Source organism: Cuculus canorus, chromosome 8 (genome assembly GCF_017976375.1).
Source record: "Cuculus canorus isolate bCucCan1 chromosome 8, bCucCan1.pri, whole genome shotgun sequence".
Lineage (NCBI taxonomy): Eukaryota > Metazoa > Chordata > Aves > Cuculiformes > Cuculidae > Cuculus > Cuculus canorus.
This window is the reverse complement of record NC_071408.1, coordinates 6,173,831-6,192,792: the sequence shown is the minus strand read 5'-3', so window position 1 is coordinate 6,192,792 and position 18,962 is coordinate 6,173,831. Positions and strand designations below refer to the sequence as shown.

At 52.3% G+C, this 18,962-nt stretch overlaps 1 protein-coding gene across 3 annotated transcripts in view; it reads right to left on the bottom strand.

Annotated features, from left to right (window-relative positions):
• Positions 1 to 10,594: 10,594 nt before the first annotated feature.
• Positions 10,595 to 18,962, bottom strand: part of PBX1 (PBX homeobox 1) — a 134,689-nt gene continuing 126,321 nt past the window's right edge. For 2 of the 3 annotated variants that reach the window (XM_009559853.2, XM_054072777.1), the window contains one exon: positions 10,596 to 15,266. In XM_009559853.2, the coding sequence (XP_009558148.1) occupies positions 15,174 to 15,266 (93 nt within the window). In that variant the 3' untranslated portion in view covers positions 10,596 to 15,173. Of the gene's footprint in view, positions 15,267 to 18,962 lie in introns of all 3 variants that reach the window. The other variant, XM_054072778.1, reaches the window with a different exon arrangement.

The following is an 18,962-nucleotide window of genomic DNA, read 5'->3' as shown; positions in this document are numbered from 1 at the left end:
AGGTCCCACTTTGCTCCCCTATATTTAGCCCATTATGAATATGGAAGAGCATTGAAAATGATTCGCCCAGACATCCCTCTGTCCAGCCGAATAACGTCAAAGGCAGGAGCGGGGACGGGGAGCCGCTCGCCCTGACAGGGGCCCCAGTCCCTGCCTGGCCCCGTGGGTCACGAAGTGGGGTCCCTGCATACGCGTGGAGGGAGAAGAATCATACTCGTGGCCTCATTGGGGACCCCTCATTGCTGGTGTTTGGGGTGTTTTGGGTGGATGCAGTGGGATGTTGGCTGGGGCAGTGCTCCCCCCCACCCCACTGCACTGTGCCAAGCAGATGCCCGAGGTCTCAGCTGGCTTTGGAAGGGGCCGTGGCGGGGATGCCGCGTGGTGCCCAGCTGCGCGCCGCGCTCTCCAGGGGCGCAGAGGCCCCATCCCTCCCTTCCTCCCACTGCCTGACACCCTCCGGCCAGCTGGGCACAGCCCTGGCAAAGGGCTACATATCCTGGCATCTGCAGCCTTGGGTGCTTGCTGCTTCCCATTGAGATCCCTCCTCTCCAGCAGCGAGGAAGAGGGATGTGCTGATCCTGGCTTGGTTTGCTGATGCCCTGGCATCCCCACTTCACTCAGCCTCTGGCATCAAACGTGTGCTGAACCTCCCAGGCATGCGACCCAACAGCACACACCTGCTCCTTTGCTGAGCTGCCATGAGCACTAAACAACTTTTCCCAAGGTGAGCTGTTTTTCTTCCGTTTTGAGAGACTAGACCTGCCCCAAAAGCATTAAAGCATCATCCTACCCTCTGTGCCAGGGCGCAGACACCCCTTTGATGGTGTCTGTCCCTTTTCACCCACTATTTTCCTCCCCATAGAAGGAGCATCGCTCTGGCCCCAAAGCCAGGCACTGGGAGAGAGAGGACATGGGGGGCAAACCGTCTCCCAGAAGAGCTCCCCCAGCTCAGCTGGGCTGGGGTTTGAAGAGCACTTTGTGCGAAAGATTACTGTTGCTTTTGGGCATAGTGGAAAAGAGGGAAAACAGCTTTATTCAAGCCGTTAATGAAATGTCATTTGCAATTCACTTCTACGGCTGTCACGTGGCGGATCTGCAGCACCCCCGGGTTGCCCCAGCTCACACAGGGCGGGGGTGTCACTTTGGAGGGGGGGCTTCAGAGGGGGAAAAATGCAAAGAAGCATCAGAACAGGAGCACCCCATCCAAAGAGCTTGGGGGCTCTGTTTGCCATAGGTGCTATTGCTGGATGAGGTTGCTCTGCCTCCCCTCCTGGCTCAGGGGGCAAAGTGGGGATCAGCAGAGACCTGGTAGAGCAACAGACCTTTTCTGTGGGGTCTGGCCTCAGAAATATCCCTGGATTTTATTTTTCCCCTCCTCTCGTCACATATTTATATCCCCCACCTTGTATGTTGGGAGCCAGTGAAGTCCCACCGCCTGCCCCCCCTCTGCAAGGTTTAGGGACACACTTTGAACCCCCTTTTCCATCCTCACTCCCCATTACCTGTCTCCCCCTTCCCATTTTCTGAGTGATCCTCAGCAACCGTGAGCAGGTTTAACTAATCTTTCTGTCAGTGGGGTACTTTATGGAAATTGAAAACTAATTAACGTTCATCTCAGCAGCTAATTGCATGAAAAACCCACTGCCTTGGCCTCCCTGGTCTTAAAATAATGACGACAGGTGAGCAGGAGTGGGAAAGATCTCGATCAAATCCACCAGGATGGGGTGCTTCCCAAGCCAGAGGCAGGATGTCCCCAAACCCCAGTATCCAGTGATGGGTCACCCGCTGAATATTGCTACCAACTCAGTGATTCCATTTTGCCCATCCGGTAGCCCTTCCCTCTGGCTGGCTCACCCCAAGAGCTGGGAAAAAGGCATTCTGGGTCAGTTTGGGGAGAGAAGGTAGTGTGGGTCTGGGAAGGTGGTGGATATGTGCGGTCAAAGATGCTCTCGTCCACAGTGACTCATTTGGCTTTAATTGCTCTCCGAAGTCGCCGGCTGCTGGCGGCACTGCATCAGAGATGTCACGTTATAGTCATGCGTGAAGAGCTAATGGTCAAGGGTGACACCACCAACAAAACATCCTCGGGGAAGCTGTCACCACTGAGGGGATCAAAGGGCACAGAGAGAGGCTGTCCCACTGCCAAGGGTTGGGACCACTGCTGGAGATGCAGGTGCCCAGCATAGGTGGTGGCAGTCCCCGTGGGGGATTGTGGCCCGAAAGTCATCCTGCCACAATGGGAATGGTGTAGGTAGTGCCTGAGCTGAGAGTGCCGGTCCCTCTCACAGCCCCTGGAAGATATTTCCTTTGGCTTTTGAAGCTCCACATTGGCACGGGTTGGGAGGGCTCATGCTGATGGTGTTGTCAGACCAGTGTTAGATGGTCTCTGCTGTCACCTGTGCTGTAGGGAGGTGGCCCAGGTGGGATAAACCAGGTCGTGAAGGTGGGTCGTGGTTGCACAGCTCCTGCAGCACCCACAGGGGCACCAACCTGGCCCCTTGTGCACCCGCGTGCTCTTGTGCCCTGGCCAGGATGCTGCCTTGCCCAGGCTGGTTGGCATCTACCAAGAGTTGAAGGAACGACCTTGATAAGACCTCATCTCACCAAGGTTAGAGGTTAAGTGCTACAGCAGGGCTGGGTTGCTTTTTCCTCTTTGCTGCCAACAGGACAGGCCCCAGCACACACTCTTGCAGACTGTGCTATTCTGAAAGCAACACAGTGCAAGGTGCCCTTTCTGGCTGCCCTTGTCCCCAGGGGCTGCAGCAGCACACAGGCCACTCCTCCGCTCCACAGCGGTGCTGGTATTGTCCCAGTTTGTGTTTGGTTTGGTGCTCCCATTCCCAGCTGCTTCCCACCATGCTGCTCTTGGGTGCAGCATCTCTGCTCCCACCTCTGCTCCAGCAGGATGGGGCAGCAGCTCCCTGCCCTCACCCAGTGAAGAAGGCTTGGGGAAAGCCGGGTGAGGTGGTTGGGCTGTCGGGGAACGGAGAGACAGCGCTGGCCGCAGCCATCCTGCCGAGAAGCACGGCAAAGGAGGAAGAGTTATTGCTGCAGTCACACACCAGCTATTACCTCCCAACAAAAGGCAGCGTCTGCACAGCCGGGAGAGAGCCGGAGGACAGGGACAGCCCTGGTGACCTTCAGAGGACACACAGCAGACAGGACAAAGCCCTGATCGCCCCAGACAGGTATGCCTGCGGGCAGCCCTCCACCTGGCCCGGCACAGCAGGAGCCTCCAAGGATGCTGCCCACAAGCCTTCAGCTGAGATCAGCTTCAAAACCTCCTCGCCAGCCCTTGGCCCGAGAGCTTTATTTTCCCCTTCCAGCGCACGTCAAGCTTTCAGGTTTCTGCAAGGAGGCAGAGGTGATGTTGTTGTCGGCGCTTAGCTGCTGCGAGGTGCCAGTACCCAGTCTCATGTTGGAGTTTGGATACTTCCCTGCAAAGCATCATTTTCCAGCTCCTGTCTGGCAGCCAGAGCTTAGCAAGGAACCTGATTGTGATAACGAGGGATCCAGGCTAAGGTGGCAGCCCCAAAGCCCTGAGGAGCAAGCCAGGGCTCTCACCCTGAGGCCATGGGTCAGGATCTCCTGGGTGTATTCCGAGAGCCTGAAACGCTGGTGTGGTCAGAGCACAGCTCTGGGACAGCAGGACCAGAGGGTGATGTCCTCGTGCCCCAAGAGCCAAAGTACTGGAGGGCACCTGTAGACAAGCAGAAATGACTGCTTACCTGAGTTTCTGATCTCTGCCTTTAATGTGGCCCAAGTTCACCTTGAGGAGGTGTTTGGGGCTGTCTGCAGGAGTAGGACAAGCATCATCATCCCTGTCAGCCCCCCACTTAAAGCGAGAGAGGAGCAAATGTCCAGGGCTGAATGAAGAGAGGTAGTGAGTTGTCAGCAGAAGTCAAAAAGCTCTCGACTTCAGAGCCAATTACATTTGTATAATGTGAGAGAAGTGCTGGTTAAAGACATGGTAGCAGCTGAATAGTACGTATATTTATGCAGTTTTCCATGGGAGTGGAGTACATGCATATCATTAGCAGCAAATATCTCTAATAAGGCTGTCTCCATTAATATGCTAAAAAGAGCTTAATTAACTTTGCCTCTTGGTGAGGCAGGGAGGTTCCTTTAATGCCTTTTCCTCCAAGTGGGAGCAAAATGGGTCTTGAAACATGTGTACAAATGTGGGTGGTTGGGTAGGGACAGCACAGCTGGCTCACCCCGCACAGAGAAGTGCCATCAAATGGATGGGACCCCAGAGAGATTCACTGGCCACCAAGTCCAGCGCTGAGTAGTTGGGAGGATGAGCTTTGAAAGCACATTGTATGCCCCAGTTCCATATGAAACATCAAAACAAGTTTACCCAGAGCAAGTGGGTGGCTGGCTGCCTGAGACATGTGGGACCATCACCTCTCAGCACCCTGCAGCGAGCAAGAAGCCCCAGCACCCTGCAAACTCCTTGGCCACCACCACTGCCTGTAATTAGAGGGATAGAGGAACCAGTCCAAGATATAAGTGGCTGTGGATTCTGCCTGTCCCTCTGTATCTCCTCCAGTGGCTGACCCTTTCCAAGCCCACTGCCCTCCCATCAAATCCCTTGTCCAATAGCTTCTCCTCTGCAGCAGGTTCATGGACGGCGCTGCCAGCAGTGTTGCACAGCACCGATGCTATCGTGACATGGACTGTGCAGGAGGGAGGCTGGTCTCCAAGGGGTGACCCTCCCAGTGGCAAAGGCAGGGGAGTGGGGTGACCCCAGCACCAATGGCATTGACCACAGCGGCTGCTGAACCTGCTGCAGGACAGCTCTGCAGTGGCTGCACCTCCACTTTCACTGCAGTTCCCTCCTGCTTTTCCAAGCATGAAACACATTGCTCGGGCTCACTTGGATTACAAATCCCAGGAGGTTTGTAGGTCTTGGGAGCCAGCACAGCACCAAGCCACTTCTACAAACACATGTATGTATGCAAATACATCACATAGATGACTGTATTGATGTCTTCTCTTCAATGCAGAGGTCACAGCTGTGTAGCTGCCAGCCCTTTTGCTCAGCAGACTTTTCCACAAGCCCAGCCATGCTGGAAGCAGAGGCGATTTATCGGAGACCCCTGCTCAACACCAGGCAGCTGGCAGTGGTGGCGGCTGGGAGTCCTCCATCCCTGCACCAGCCCCATGCTGGCTGGGCTCCAGGCAGTGCTCTCTGCTTCCCTCACAAACCTCTTAGTCCCAGGTTAATTAATCGTCATCAAATAACCTGCACGGCCGCAGCTGGGATGGCAGCTTCACCTTCACCGCTGCTCACACCTGCGGTGCTGGGCTCCATCCTGGGGGTGTTGCTGCTTTGGGTGGGGCGGCTGCCAAAATGCAGCCCCTGGAGAGGGGTCTCGAGAGGAGAGGGATATCGATAGGAGTGAGATCTCGATAGCAGAGGGGTTTTGATAGGAGAGGGATCTCAAAAGGAGAGGAATCTCAGTAACAGAAGGGTTTCGATAGGAGAGGAGTCTTCATACGGGAGGGATCTTGGTGGAAAAGGGGTCTTGATAGGAGAGGGATCTCAAAAGGAGACAGGTCTCACTAGGAGAGGGTTCTTGGTAGGAGAAGGTTCTTGCTAGGAGAGGGGTCTCCCTAGCACGGCCCTTTATGTTTAGCTGGGACAGGTTTTATCTGCAACTGGCTGCACACGGCCCAAAGGATGAGTTTTGAGGCAGCTCCATGGGATTTACCCACTTAATGGTCCAATTAAGGTAATGCTGCAAATCGGGGATGTAGATTTCAGGAGCTGAAGTTCCCCGGGTTTCGCAGCATCTTCCCATCACCCTGGGGCTGGCATTAGCGATGCACAGCGCGCACCAGTGGGGCCCTTCCAAAGGGTGTCCCACCTAGCGGGAATGTCCATGTCCCACCCAGCGGCAGCGGCCGGTGGCAGAAGCACCGTGCTGCCCACACCTACCCAATGGCCCAAACAGATGCTTCTGTGCCGTAATAAAAGGTTAACTATTTTAATAAGCATTAGCCACATGTTGAAGGTAAAATGAGCTGCTGGCTTTCACTCTTGCCTTTTTTTTTATGCAAATGAACTGGAAGCTTATTAACAAGATGAGAGGCTGGAGCCTAATTAGCATCAGGATGAGGGAGCCGCACTGGAGCTGAGTCAGCAAGTGGGAGAAGCGCTGGCGTGGCCCTCGGCAAACGCTGTAGCGGTTCCTGCCGTTGCTGCTTCCCAATCACCCCGAAAAAAGGCATAATTGGGCAAAATGTGCTGCATTTCTGGAAGGAGAGAAAGAAAGCAGCTTCCCTCGGGGGCGTGCTGCGGACACGGGGTACACTGAAGTTTCATCTCCACGCTGTGCTCTGCAGCTTAGATTTTCATGGATTGAGCTAAGGCAGTTTTTCCAGGCTTATATTGAATATTTAAGGACAATGCCACGTAGTGACTGATGGAGCAGTATTTGTGGTCCGGGTTCAAGCTCTGGTTTTAAGATGAAAGAGGGGAGATTCAGATTAGACATTAGGAAGAAATATTTTCCTGTGAGGGTGGTGAGGCTCTGGCCCAGGTTGCCCAGGGAAGCTGTGGCTGCCCCATCCCTGGAGGTGTTCCAGGCCAGGTTGGATGAAGCTTGGAGCCCCTGATCCAGTGGGAGGTGTTCCTGCCCATGGCAGAGGGGCTGGAACTGCCTGGGCTCTGAGGTCCCTTCCAACCCAAACCATTCTATGATCAAAAGTGTGCCCAGTGCTGCCAGTGAGGGGGAACTGGGCTACTTCGTCTGGATGTAATTAGTTTTACCATTTACCTCTGACTATGTCTCTTTTCTCTTTTCATTTTGAAGCACCCTTTACCCACAAAGAGCTGGGAAGGAAATAAAAGAAAAAGAAATCAGAGGAAGTGAGTTTTGTTTGGATTGGGTTCGATTTTTTTGTTGTTGTTTGGGGTTTTTTTTTGCTTTGGTTTGTTTTGTTTAAAATATCCTCTTTATTTTCTCTTTCCCTGGCCTGGAGGTAGCTCCAAGAGGAGCAAAGGCTGGGGCTGCCAGCCCTGCCGGGGCATCGCCTCCGAAGGAGAAGCTGCCAATAAACCCGTCTATTAATTTGCACCTTCAGAAGGCGACAGCAGCCACGCGGCCCTCTCGTTCATTTGCATTTTTAATTAGCTGGGCTCTCCTAGCGCCTCTAGCCCTTCGTACCGTGGAGCCAGCGATGGCTGTAGCAAACGGAGGTGATTTTGGGTGTCAATGAAGCTTTTTAGTGCCCCACAGGATGGGAGACCTGGCAAGGAGGTGACTGCATTCCTCTTTTTCTTCTGTTTTCTGATCTGCGTTTCAACTGCTCAGTCTTGGTCCAGCCCTGCTCCGTGCCACCGCCACCCACAGTGCCCATTCCCCTGCCCCTTCCTCTGGGCTCCTTCTTCGCCATCCTCCTCCTCTCCCAGCACGAGCACCCCTGCACCACCGGCTCTGCGTTCCCCTTTCCCACCGAGACCCTGGAGCAGCTCTGCCGATCGGTGCCTTGAGCAGCCTGTTCGTGAAGGACCCCACAGTTCCCACACAGAGCCAGTAAAACTCTTCCTCGTTGGCAGTAATTAAAAGGTGCAGAAGGGTTACTGATAGCTCGTGCCTGCTGGCAGCGTAATTTTTTTATTATTTTATTTTATTTTATTTTATTTTATTTTATTTTATTTTATTTTATTTGTGGCCAGCAGGGCGAGGGAGGTGATTCTTCCCCTCTGCTCCTCTCTTGTAAGACCCCACCTGGAGTCTTGTGTCCAGTTCTGGAATCTGTAACATAAGAAGGATATGGAACTGTTGGAATGGATCAGAGGAAGCTACAAAGATGATCCAAGGGCTGGAGCACCTCCCATACGAGGACAGGCTGAGAGAGCTGAGGTTTTTCAGCCTGGAGAAGTGAAGGCTCCAAGAAGACCTTAGAGTGACCTTTTAGTCCCTGAAGGGGCTACAAAAAAAGCTGGAGAGGGGCTGTTCACAAAGGCTTGTGGGGATAGGATGAGGGGCAATGGGGATAAACTGGAGAGGGGCAGATTTAGACTAGAAATAAGGAGGAATTTCTTCACAATGAGGATGGTGAGGCACTGGCCCAGGTTGCCCAGGGAAGTTGTGGCTGCCCCATCCCTGGAGGTGTTCCAGGCCAGGTTGGATGGTGTCCCTGCTCGTGGCACGAGATTGGAACTGGATGGGCTTCAAGGTCCCTTCCAACCCAACCCAAACCATTCCATTCCATTTTGTTCTGTCCTGTCCTGTCCTGATTATTTTTATTTTATAGCTCAGTTTACATTATAATTTTATCTTTTCATAATATCATTTGTTTCTTTATTTAACTGTATTTTGTTTTCTAGGCTCCTAACCCCCCCCCACGGCCAAAGGACGGGCAGCATCACCTCTCCACGCCAACCCCTCGGTGCCAGCAGGGACCCAGGGACAGCCACCACCGCCTGCCCGCCCGGAGGCTCAGGGCCGCCTGCATCTGAGGCACAGTAAAATATTTTACTACAAAGCTGAATTACTCCAAAGACTGATGGGCTGACTTGCGAGACCCACTCACGTTTATGGAGGTCGTAAGTTATAGACTCGTGGTGAACTGGAGGAAAACATAACCCTCGCCTTTTATAGGCGAAACTTCCTGCCGTATATTAAACTCTCCAGCAAACGGACGGGGGCTTTACTGCAGACGATAACTTTAATGCCTCCCAACCACTCGGTTAGTTTGGAAGGATTATTAATAACCGGGTGTGCTGAGCCAGCCCTCGGCTCTTGGTGCTGGAGCTCCTGGTGTGGGAAGTGGACAGGGACAGCAAGGGGGACCCCAGCCTGGGGGCAGAAAAAGCTGCAAGAGGAATTGCGTGGTCAGGATGTGCCCCTGGGAGCTTGGGGGGGGACCTGGCACAGCAATGTCACCGGGTTTCTGCTCATAAAAGCCTTTTGCAGCGCTCGCCGTGGGCGTCAGCAGGGCGTGATGCACGCCGTGGATATTTCCCCCCCAGTTTTTGACCTAAAATCATTACAACATGAACTGGAAAAAGTGTAGGGACCTGCCCTCAGGGTTTCTTCTCGCTCAAGGCTGAAGTTTGTGGCCCAAATGGGAGGAAATCAGAAAAAAAAGAAATTCCCATTGGCAAAGTGAGTGGCGGCGGGAGAAGTATGAGCAGCACCAGCAGAAGGGAAAGGTGTGGATGTGGAGAGGGGGAAGGAGATGAAAGCAAACAATCCAGTTTAGTTCACATGGATTTCGGTTCTCTTTTAGCCAGAAGCAGGGACAGAGGGAAGGAGGGAAGGTGCTGCACCCAGCACAGCAGTTTATACCTGCCCCAAACACCCCGGGGGCTGCATGGGCCCTCTTCCCACCTTAAAAATCTTCTCTTTTTGTGGGAGTCCGGGTGGGAGAGGTGCAACACACTGAAACCCACCCTGGCAGTGAAAGGATGCATGCCAGGACCCCCAGCATCCCCTCTCCTCCCAGCACCACCTCCTGCCACCTGCCTTTTTGGGGCAATTTCCTCATCGGGGCCCGCTGAGATGTAGCATTTCTCTGTTTGGAGCCGGGATGAGCATTTATTAAAATTAAACAGCTGGGAGCAAGATGATATTTAAACTGGTATTAGGAGAGCACCGTTGGAGGGAGATAATTCCTGGGGCGCTCTGGCAGTGCGGCAGCCGGGGGACTCTGTGGGTCTCCTGCCGGAGAGCGATACAGCTAATTTGCAGCCGGAGCTGGAGGCTGGCCCGCGCTGATATTGCCGTGTTATTTAGAAGAGAAAGGTCAGGCTGGAGATTGAATAATCATTGACAAGAAATCCATGGGGGAGCAGGGCGGCAGCTCCAGCATCCTCGTGCTGCTCCCCTGGGGCTCCTTTCCCTCCGCCGCAGCCCTGTGGGTGTCACAGGGGTTTGTGGCAGGGACCCTGCCTGCCTTTTTCCAGCTCTGGAGCCAGGGAATCACAGCGAATCTCTCCAGCCCACCCCCGCTTCTTCATCTAATGCCTCCCTCTCTGGGGATGTGGCAGAGCTGTCCTGGTTTTCATCCCATGGACGGACTCATTTTTAAATTGCAAATTATTCTTAGATTTAAAATTACTTTTTGCACAGAAACGTTTTCAAAATTTTTCTTTTTTTAAACTAAAACCCACAGGAAAACATAAGAACCCACCAACCCCTGCTTTGCTCCCCAGCCCTGCCTGTGATAAAGAAAAACCCCATTCTAGCTTTTTTTGGAAAGAAATGCACTAAAAAGACCAATAGAGCAATAAAGGAGAAATGAACATGAAAGTCTGAAAATGCTTCTTTCGCATGGACAAATCTGTGTGTCCAGAAGCCGCTGCTTGGGGAAACTGAGGCATTGGGGAGGTGCTGGGAGCAGGAGGGATGCTGAGCATCAGCCCTGAATTACATCCCTCCCAGTGCCAGGAGCCCCAGCATCGGGCTCTTTCCTCTGATCCCCCCACCGCAAACCTTTCTGTCCCCTGTACCCCCTGGAGAGAACCCCCAGGGCATCTTGTTTTCCTCTTTTTCCTCCCAAAAAATACACCACGTTTGGTTTCAGGTTTTTTTTTTTTTTTTTGGTTTTTTTTTTTTGCAACAAAAGAAACTATTTATTTGGAATATGCATTACCAGTACAAATCAGGAAACTGTAAAACCTACACCTTGTTAGTATCGTCATAGAACATAAAAGTCTCAATTGGGATCAGAAAGACAGAGGCCTTTTTTTTTTCTTTACAGAAGCAGAAAAGCTTAAAGTTTCAAAACCAGGTCGGAACAGAGTCTTTTTTTTTTTTTTGTAGGGTTTTTCTTTTTTTTTAATATTTGGAATCCATTAGGAAGAGAAAAAAAAAGGATGGGGAGAAAATAGAAAAGAAAAAGCAACTCAGAGCAATGGGGTCATCTTTACAAGGGATAGAAAGGGCTTTGCAAGAACAAAATAAGCAAACCAAAACCAACCCCCCAGGCAATGTCTGATTTACATTGTCATAATAATAATAATAATAATAAAGGTGTACGAAAACAAAAGGACTCCAGGAAACCTTGGGATTAAAAACAACATCCCAAACTCGAAACCGGTCAGTGATGTGAAAAGCTCAGATTTCTGGGAGGATGGGAGGGAGGGAGCAGGGAAACTGTTTTTAAGAGAAAGCTAAAGCGATGGCACCCAGCGCTTCTCCTTGAACCCCACTCTGCAGCCACGGAGATTCTGGGATGTATTTGGGGGCATTTTGGCTGGGTTCCACCATGGATGGGGGCTGCCATGTCCCTCCCGATGTCCCTCATCCCTCCCAGCCCCCCATGCAGCCAGGGCTCGGGGCCAGGCTGCGAGACCCCATCCTCAAGAAGGTCCATGGTGGAAAAGAGGTTGGACCCTTCCATGCTTCCCACCCTTGTTTTAGGGCTGAGAGCTACCGTTGGGCTTGATGGGTGCCTCCAAGCCAGCAAAGGGTGCTGCTGGGATTTGGAGCAGAGTGTAACGGCACTGAACCCCACATCTACACATTTTGGGGACGATTCCTGTCCTTACATCACTTCCAGGCAGCTCAGCATCACCCCCAGGCATGGAGACCCACACCCATCACCCCCAAGAGCATCTCCTCCCCATGACCCCTCGGGATCACATCTCTTCAGGGATGTAATCCCAAAGATCTTCTGGGGTTGTGTGTCAAAATGAGTGGGGAGAAACATCTCCCCAAACCACCCCTGTTGCTTTTCACATCACTTGGGTCACAGCTCAAAAATGCAGGGGAAGCAGCAAGGCCGTCGTCTCGGACAGGTCCAAATAAACTCACCATCATCATCAAAGCCCCCTCTCCCCTCCCAAACAATGCCAAAAAAAATAAAATAAAAGGTAATTTCTGGGTCTCAACGTTAAGAAACATAAAGTGTTAGACTGTACCTATTAATGCTCACTATTCCAACCATTTTTTTTTCTTTTTAAAGTTTTACAAAATGAATTACCGTCACTTTTTTAAACATTGTGTAAGAAGAAATGAGTGTGCACAACTCTACACTTTTCTAGCATTCTTGAACTAATTCACAAATGCGAGAAAATGGCAAAAAAAAAAAACAAACCATGGGAAAAACAAACAAACAAAAAAAGATGATGAATGTAGGTAGTTTGATGTTATAAACTATACAGGAATGAAGCGCTTGTTGCCACAGAAAGAACAGGGACGGGACCTTCCCCCTGTCCAATTTTGCGTGCTAAGAGGGTCATTTTTTATTCTTTTATTATAAACACTATTAAATTCCAACTGCGTTTTTGGTTTTTTTTTTCTCCTTTATCTGAATATACAAGAACATTCATTATCAAATGTTCGTTATCATCAATACTACAAAGAACGAGACACAAATCGCAAGAAACAATGGAAAATGTTAATAAAGCTGAAAGAATCGTCGAGTTTTTTTTGTGGATTTTTTTTCGTTTTGTTTTTATTTTTTTTGAGTTTCTGCAGGTTTTTTTTGTTTGTTTTTTGTTTTTTTGTTTTGTTTTTTTGGTATCGAAGTCAGGTTTTTCTGGGCAGAAAAAAAAAAAATTAAAAAAAGAAAAAACCCACAACACTCGGGGCACAAAGGGGAGGAGAAACAAAACCCAAAACGTAAAAAAGCAAAGGAAAAAAGGCAAGCGAGCAGCTACGCCAACGCGAACCGCAGGGACCAACCAGGGAACCCAAGGAGGTGATTTGCAAAGTACCGTGGAGGAGCGAGTGCCCCAGGAAGAGGGGCAGCGGCTGCAGGGCAGGGGCAGGTGCCGGAGAGCAGGTGGTTTTGACTCTTTTCCGGTTGGTTTCCAAGAGGTACCGTGGCATTCCCGCAGGCTCAGCGCTGCTGCTGCTCCAGAGAACAGACCTGAACCGGTCCCATGTCCCTGAAACGCTTCGCTGGAACGGTCTCTTGTAAAATAAACTGGAAATGGTTAAAAGGCTGCACAGGGAGAGGTCACGGGAGGAGGAGGAGAGCAGGATGGTACACAGCTCAGGAAGATGGGCAGCACCTCCTAACCAGCAGGGAACCAACCTTCTCATCCCCGCAGGGACCACCGACCTTCTCGTTGTTTTTAACACATTCCCAGCCGGGAGGCAGCTCTAGTCCTCGTGTGCCACATCATGCTCCGCAGCGTGGTCCCCATCCCTGGGCACGGATGCAAAAGGAGGAGCAGAAAGTGCCTCACTGCTGGAGACTTAAGAACTAAGCAAGGAGCAACTTGTGCTGTTTCTTGTCCACCTTTCACATCCTACTCTGCACCCACCAGCTCAGAAACAGAAAATCCACTGAATCGGGACTTTCGGTATTCCGAGGAAGGTCACAATTTGCAGACTGGTTGTTTTGGAGCTTACTGGGCTTGTTCCCCAAGGAAAGGCAGGCTTCACCTCCACTGCTGGCAACTCACGCTGCTGGCTCCACACTGCAAAGTGGCAGCATGTCGGAGCCAGGGGCACATCCTTTTCCCAGCAAAAGGGCGGGAATTTTTCTGGCAGAGCTTCAATTTTCAATGGAACCTGCTTAATGCTGCTCTGCGCTGGCAGTTCCCATCCTGAGATGGTTGCCACCAGCATGGGCAGGATGGGTACAGGTGAGCAAGAGCATGCGATGTGATCAAGAGGTACAAGGGTCCATCAGGAGGTGCCAGACATGCTGCACCCACACCGGTGCACCCATGACACCCAGGGTCTTGACACAGGCCAGCTCAGCCTCCTCGCCCCTGCTGGAAGAGCAGACGGCCAGAGGTACCGCCCCAGCACAAAGACGGGCCCGTTGCCCTTCACAAACGGGAGCCTCTGCATCCTGGTTGTCAACAAGGGCCACATTGTCCCAGCGTGGGCTGCCTGAAGGTGTGTTTCTGCAGGACGAAGCACTGCTTAACACCCATCACCGCTTGTCCAGAAAATGGACCAGAAACCCCACAAGTGCTCCAGCAACTCGGGATGCTTCTCCCAAGATAAAACCAGCGATTTTATAAAACCTGTCAGCTCAAAGACTTCCCCAAGCAGGGCATCTCAAAGAGCTTTGACCCTCAAGCAAACCTATTGCATTAACCGTTACCAAAAGCACCCAGTGCGCTCACCCCACTGCATACAGGGATCTCACCGCCTGTCCCTCACTGCCTGCCTGGCAAGGCTTTGGGAATGCAGCGAGTGCCACCAACCTCTATGGGTCCTGCCTGCACCAGGGAACCCATCTCCTCCTCTTCTGCAGCTTGGCACACTCCCAAAATCACGAGCCAACACTCCATGATGCTTTCCTTGCCAGAAACAACTCCACCGCCGGCCACCCTTGATGCTGTGAGAAAATTGCTGGGGTCCCATCCATCATCTATGCCTGATCCCATACAACACACCTTCGTTACCAGTGATGGCTATTTCTCGTCCACCTCTGTCTCAATTTCTTCCCTCCTCTCTTCCCCTTCAACAGCGGGCAGGGAGGATGGTGGGGTTTCAAGGCTCAGCCACCGTTGGGATGTGCAGCACAGAAAGGCAGGGACCGGTAAGAGTCACTGGTTTCCTGGGGCTGGGAGTATGCCGGTACCTTTCGGAATCGAAGGGAAGCATGCCGGCTCCTTCTCTCATGTGCACAGGGGACTGTGTCCACCCGCCCCGTCACGGGCAGTGCCCGAGGGACAGCTCTCCAAGACAGGGCTGGGCACGAGGAGGCAACGCGCTGGCTGCAGCCAGGCCTGGCGGAGACAAGGAGGCAGCAGGGCTGCGGTGGCACTTCCCTACGGAGAGGTAGCGTGAAAAACTGGGAGGCGAGAGGGGCTGCCAGCTAGTAAAGGAGCAAGACATGACTGAGGTACGTTTGTGGCTCCTCAGAAAGTTGCCTAGTGCGAGGCTGTATGCTGCTTTGGGGTTGCTTTGTGTGGCAGCAGTTGATTTTTGCTTTTCCTCCTTAAAATCCTTCTGTCTGTTCAAACATCCTTCGGTGGGAAGGGGTGAGGGGAAGGGAGTGGTGTTGTGGCAGTGGCAGGGAGGGGGAGAGCGGCTTCTACCCAGAAAAGAAAGGGAAGAGAGTATAAAGAAGTGTCCAGATTGGCTGAAAAAAGCATCCCGACGAAGAGAAGAGAAGAGGAGTCTTCTTGTGTGTGCTGATTGGGTTCACCTCCAGTCTGACTGCTGCGGTGTTAGGAGAGGCCCCCTCCCCTCCCGCCCCCGCCGGGGCTGGCTCAGCCAGGGATGCAATTTGCTGGGAGATCAGTTGGAGGTATCAGAGTGAACGCTGCCAGGGCCTTCTGTGGGGGAGGTCACTGATGACGGGGTAGTAGCGTCTTGCCAACCTCCATTAGCCTGCAGGAAGGGAGACACAGAGACGTCAGTCACTCGGTGGCATGCCCCAGCTGTACCCAAGACACCCACCCGACTCAGTCCCGCAGCTTCTCCCTCAGCAGAGGCCGATGTAGGAGGCAGAGATGTTCCCCCTGGCTTCCCCAGCCCACTGCAGCCCACAGGGCTCCATCACTGGGATGGGGCCAGAAGTAATTCTGTCAAAACCAGGGGTTTCGAGAAATTGCAAGTGCTCATGGAAATTATGTCCCTTAAAAAAAAATGTGTATTTTTGCAGAAACCCTGAGCTCTGGTTGCCTGGGTTGGTTTTTTTTTTACCCCCCAAATAGGACCCTTCCCCACATGGAAGGAGGAAAACAGCAAACATCCCACTCCAGAAACCCCACCCCAGGACATTATCATGAACATGCAGAACAAGCAATGGATCCCAAGGAGCCTTGTGAGTCGTGCAGTGTCCCTCGGCATCGCTCCATGTCCCCCCTTGCTGCCTTTCCAGGCATGCTCCCTGCACAGGACCCTCCTGCACAGTCCCTGTACAGGGGAAGCCACCAGCACCAAGCTTCGTCCTGGGAAAGACACACTGCCCAAACACCCCTCCCGCCACCACGAAGGCTGTGTTTGGGGGTCTGGGCTCTCTGCTCCCAATGCAAAACCCTTCCCCTTCTCATTCTGCAGTAAAATCACAAATTTCTGCCACTCTGGGGCTCGTCTTCTGCCTCCCCCCCCACCCCTCCTTGAGGGACCCCAAGCCATAGTGCAATGGAGGTGCCAGCCGAGGGTTTGCACAGCAATGCAGGGTGGGCAACTTGCTGCTTCTCCTAAAAACAGACACGGAGCCAAATTCTCCAGCCTCTTGAGAGCAGAGCTACCGGAGGGCCCTGGCTGCCGCAGGCAGGAACCGGCAGTGCACAGAAGCTGCTCCTCTGCAGCTGCCATCCCCTTTGGAGAGGAGCAGATGTCGCACCCAACCTCCTCTGCTTACTCTGACATTGATTCAGTACTTGGCTAATTAATCCTTCCCAACCACTGCCTGAGCTCAAGTCGGTAGCAGCCGCCATCCAGCTTTCGATGTGCCCGTCCTGCTGCCTCCTGGCAAAGGGAATCCATCACCGGCCTCACTAGCTGTGACCTTCCAGACCCCCAGCGTGGGGTAAGGGTAGGAAAAACCTCATTGCCCTGAGCAGCCATCCAGGACTCATGGATGGGTCCACTGTGCCAACCAGCTCCTGCCTGCCCAAGAGCCAATTCAAGACAGGAGGAAAGAGCGGACCACAGGTGAGCCATGGGAACATGCACAAAGCGGGGGATGAACAAAGCAGAGAAGACAGAGGTGTGCACACACACAACGAGCTTGTGTGTTCTTCCATGTGTACACAGGAATGTGCAAGCATGCTCCCTGGCAAAGGGGTTCAAACAACAGCAGGGAAGACCTTTTAGCCTAGAAAAAAATAGCCTGAGGAGACACCTTATCACTGCCTGCAACTACCTGAAAGGAAATTGTAGTGAGGTGGGTGTTGGTCTCTTCTCCCGAGTGACAGGTGATAGGACAAGAGGGAATGGCTTCATGTTGCACCAGGGGAGGTTCAGATTGGATATTAGGAAAAATTTCTTCACTGAAAGGGTTCTCAGGCACTGGCAGAGGCTGCCCAGGGAGGTGGTTGAGTCACCATCCCTGGAGGTGTTTAAAAGAGGGGTTGATGAAGTGCTTAGGAATATGGTTTAGTAGTGGACAAGTATCGTTGGGCTTGACGATTTCAAATGTCTTATCCAACCTAAGGATTCTATGATTCTATGACAGGAATCATGAGCAGAGCTTGCTAGCAGGTTAGCAAACCCTGCACTGTTTCACTTGAGGTGCAGACATGAACCACACTATGCATGGACATTATCAGACCCGTGTGCGCCCTGCCTGCAGAGACCTCTGGCTTGCCGTGCCCACCAGCTTCCTTCTGCACCCAGGCCCTGACCCATCGTCCCTGTGCTCCCCACGATGCAATATCCACCCGTCCACATCTTGGACTGCTGCAAGAGGCAGCAATTACTGTAGATTATCAGCCCGACAATGACAGGCCGCGTAAAGAGAGACACAGAGCCAACTCCACCGCCCTGAGACTGGCATATTCAAGTACACTTAGGACATTAATAGCAATTTACGTGCCATCAGTGAGAGAGAACCACAATAGCTGTGCTGGCAGCCTCTTATTACCAAGCCTGTTATTTGTTGGAGTTACAAGCTATAATCACAACAGAAACTTTCAAAACCCTTATCTTCCGTGACGCACCAAATCTATTTCAGAGCTGTAATTGCTATGTCACCGGAGAGTTTGCTGCTTAATGCACTCAGATGCCATTTAGTGTTTGCAGGGTCATTATGGCGAGCAGGAGGGGGGAGAGCAGAGGGGGCTGCGCAGAGCAGGGCTCCATCCCTATTGTGCTCAACTATTTTTAGCAAGGCTTTTGCGTGCCAGCTGCGGCTAGAAGGAGCGAGAGCGTCTTGCAGAAAGCAACTGCGGGGCCTCGATGCATCCTGCCCCCCAAAATGCTGCAGAGCCCTGCGGACTCCAAATGGGAATCAGCCTCTGTGTGTGGCAGGAGTTTGTGCTGACAAAGACTATCTCGCTTGCAACCAGGGGGAAGTCAAGAGGATCCTGGGAAGAGGTCGACCCAGATCAACGCACCCTCCACAGACACCATATTCTCTTGCTCCCTCAGCCTTGGAAGGCTCCGAGTTATGGGTCAAACGATGGAAAGGAGGCCTTTATCATCTTGATGTCATCCTTTGGTATCAACAAGCCCTTCACAAGGAGGCCGGGTCCTTCCCCAGGCAGAGAGCATGTAGGCACCACCCATATTCATGTCTCCTTTCCTGGAGATCACTCCTTTGCTGCAAGAACCAAGCTGTGTGCAGGATGCATCCAATTCCACCCAGCTGGTCCTGCTTCTTTCCAAAGCAAGGCAATCCCTCAGCAGATGACTGTAGTAAATTGCTTGGGAACTTCTTCAAAGACGACAAAGTCTCCTGAGGAGGCCACTGGTCCTCACAGACCCTCTGAGGAGCCTCTGCGTACAGATGTGACTTCCTCAGCAGGGGCAGAAGCCAAAGACAGGGCAATGGTCTCCACGACACCTCTTCGTGTCACGTTCTGGTGACAGAGCACAGGCAAGGCCTTAGTGCCTGTCCAAGTGGCAGTGCCCTGGTGACAGACTGCTGAAGCAACTGGTTTTGGTGCCTGTTCACATAGGTCTCACAACATTTTTGTCACCTCTAGGAAATCTGTCTGGCTCTCCGCCCAGGCCTCCTACTGGGGCTAGGACATGACTTTCTGCCCATTTCTAAAGGCACCTTCTGCTTTGCATGGAGGCTGTCTTAACATCCCACTTTCTGTGACCAAATCCTTGCCCTACCATCGATGGGGCAGTGAAAGGTCAGCCTCCAAACACACCGGACACTGGCAAGTCTGAGAGACGGCGAGTAGCCACAAAGAAGTTTCAGACCTCTGAGCTTTAAGAGCTTCTATTAGCTCTCCTTATGATAAGCACTGAAGCTCTTATTACACACCAGAGAATAAAGTCTTGCCTCGTCTTCACTTTCCAAGGGTCATAGGGGCAGTCTTCAGGACACATTAAGGCAACCCTGCTGGATGGAGATCAGGCACTGAAGCCCTGCCAGACCAATTTCCATATCCCAGCTCACGATCA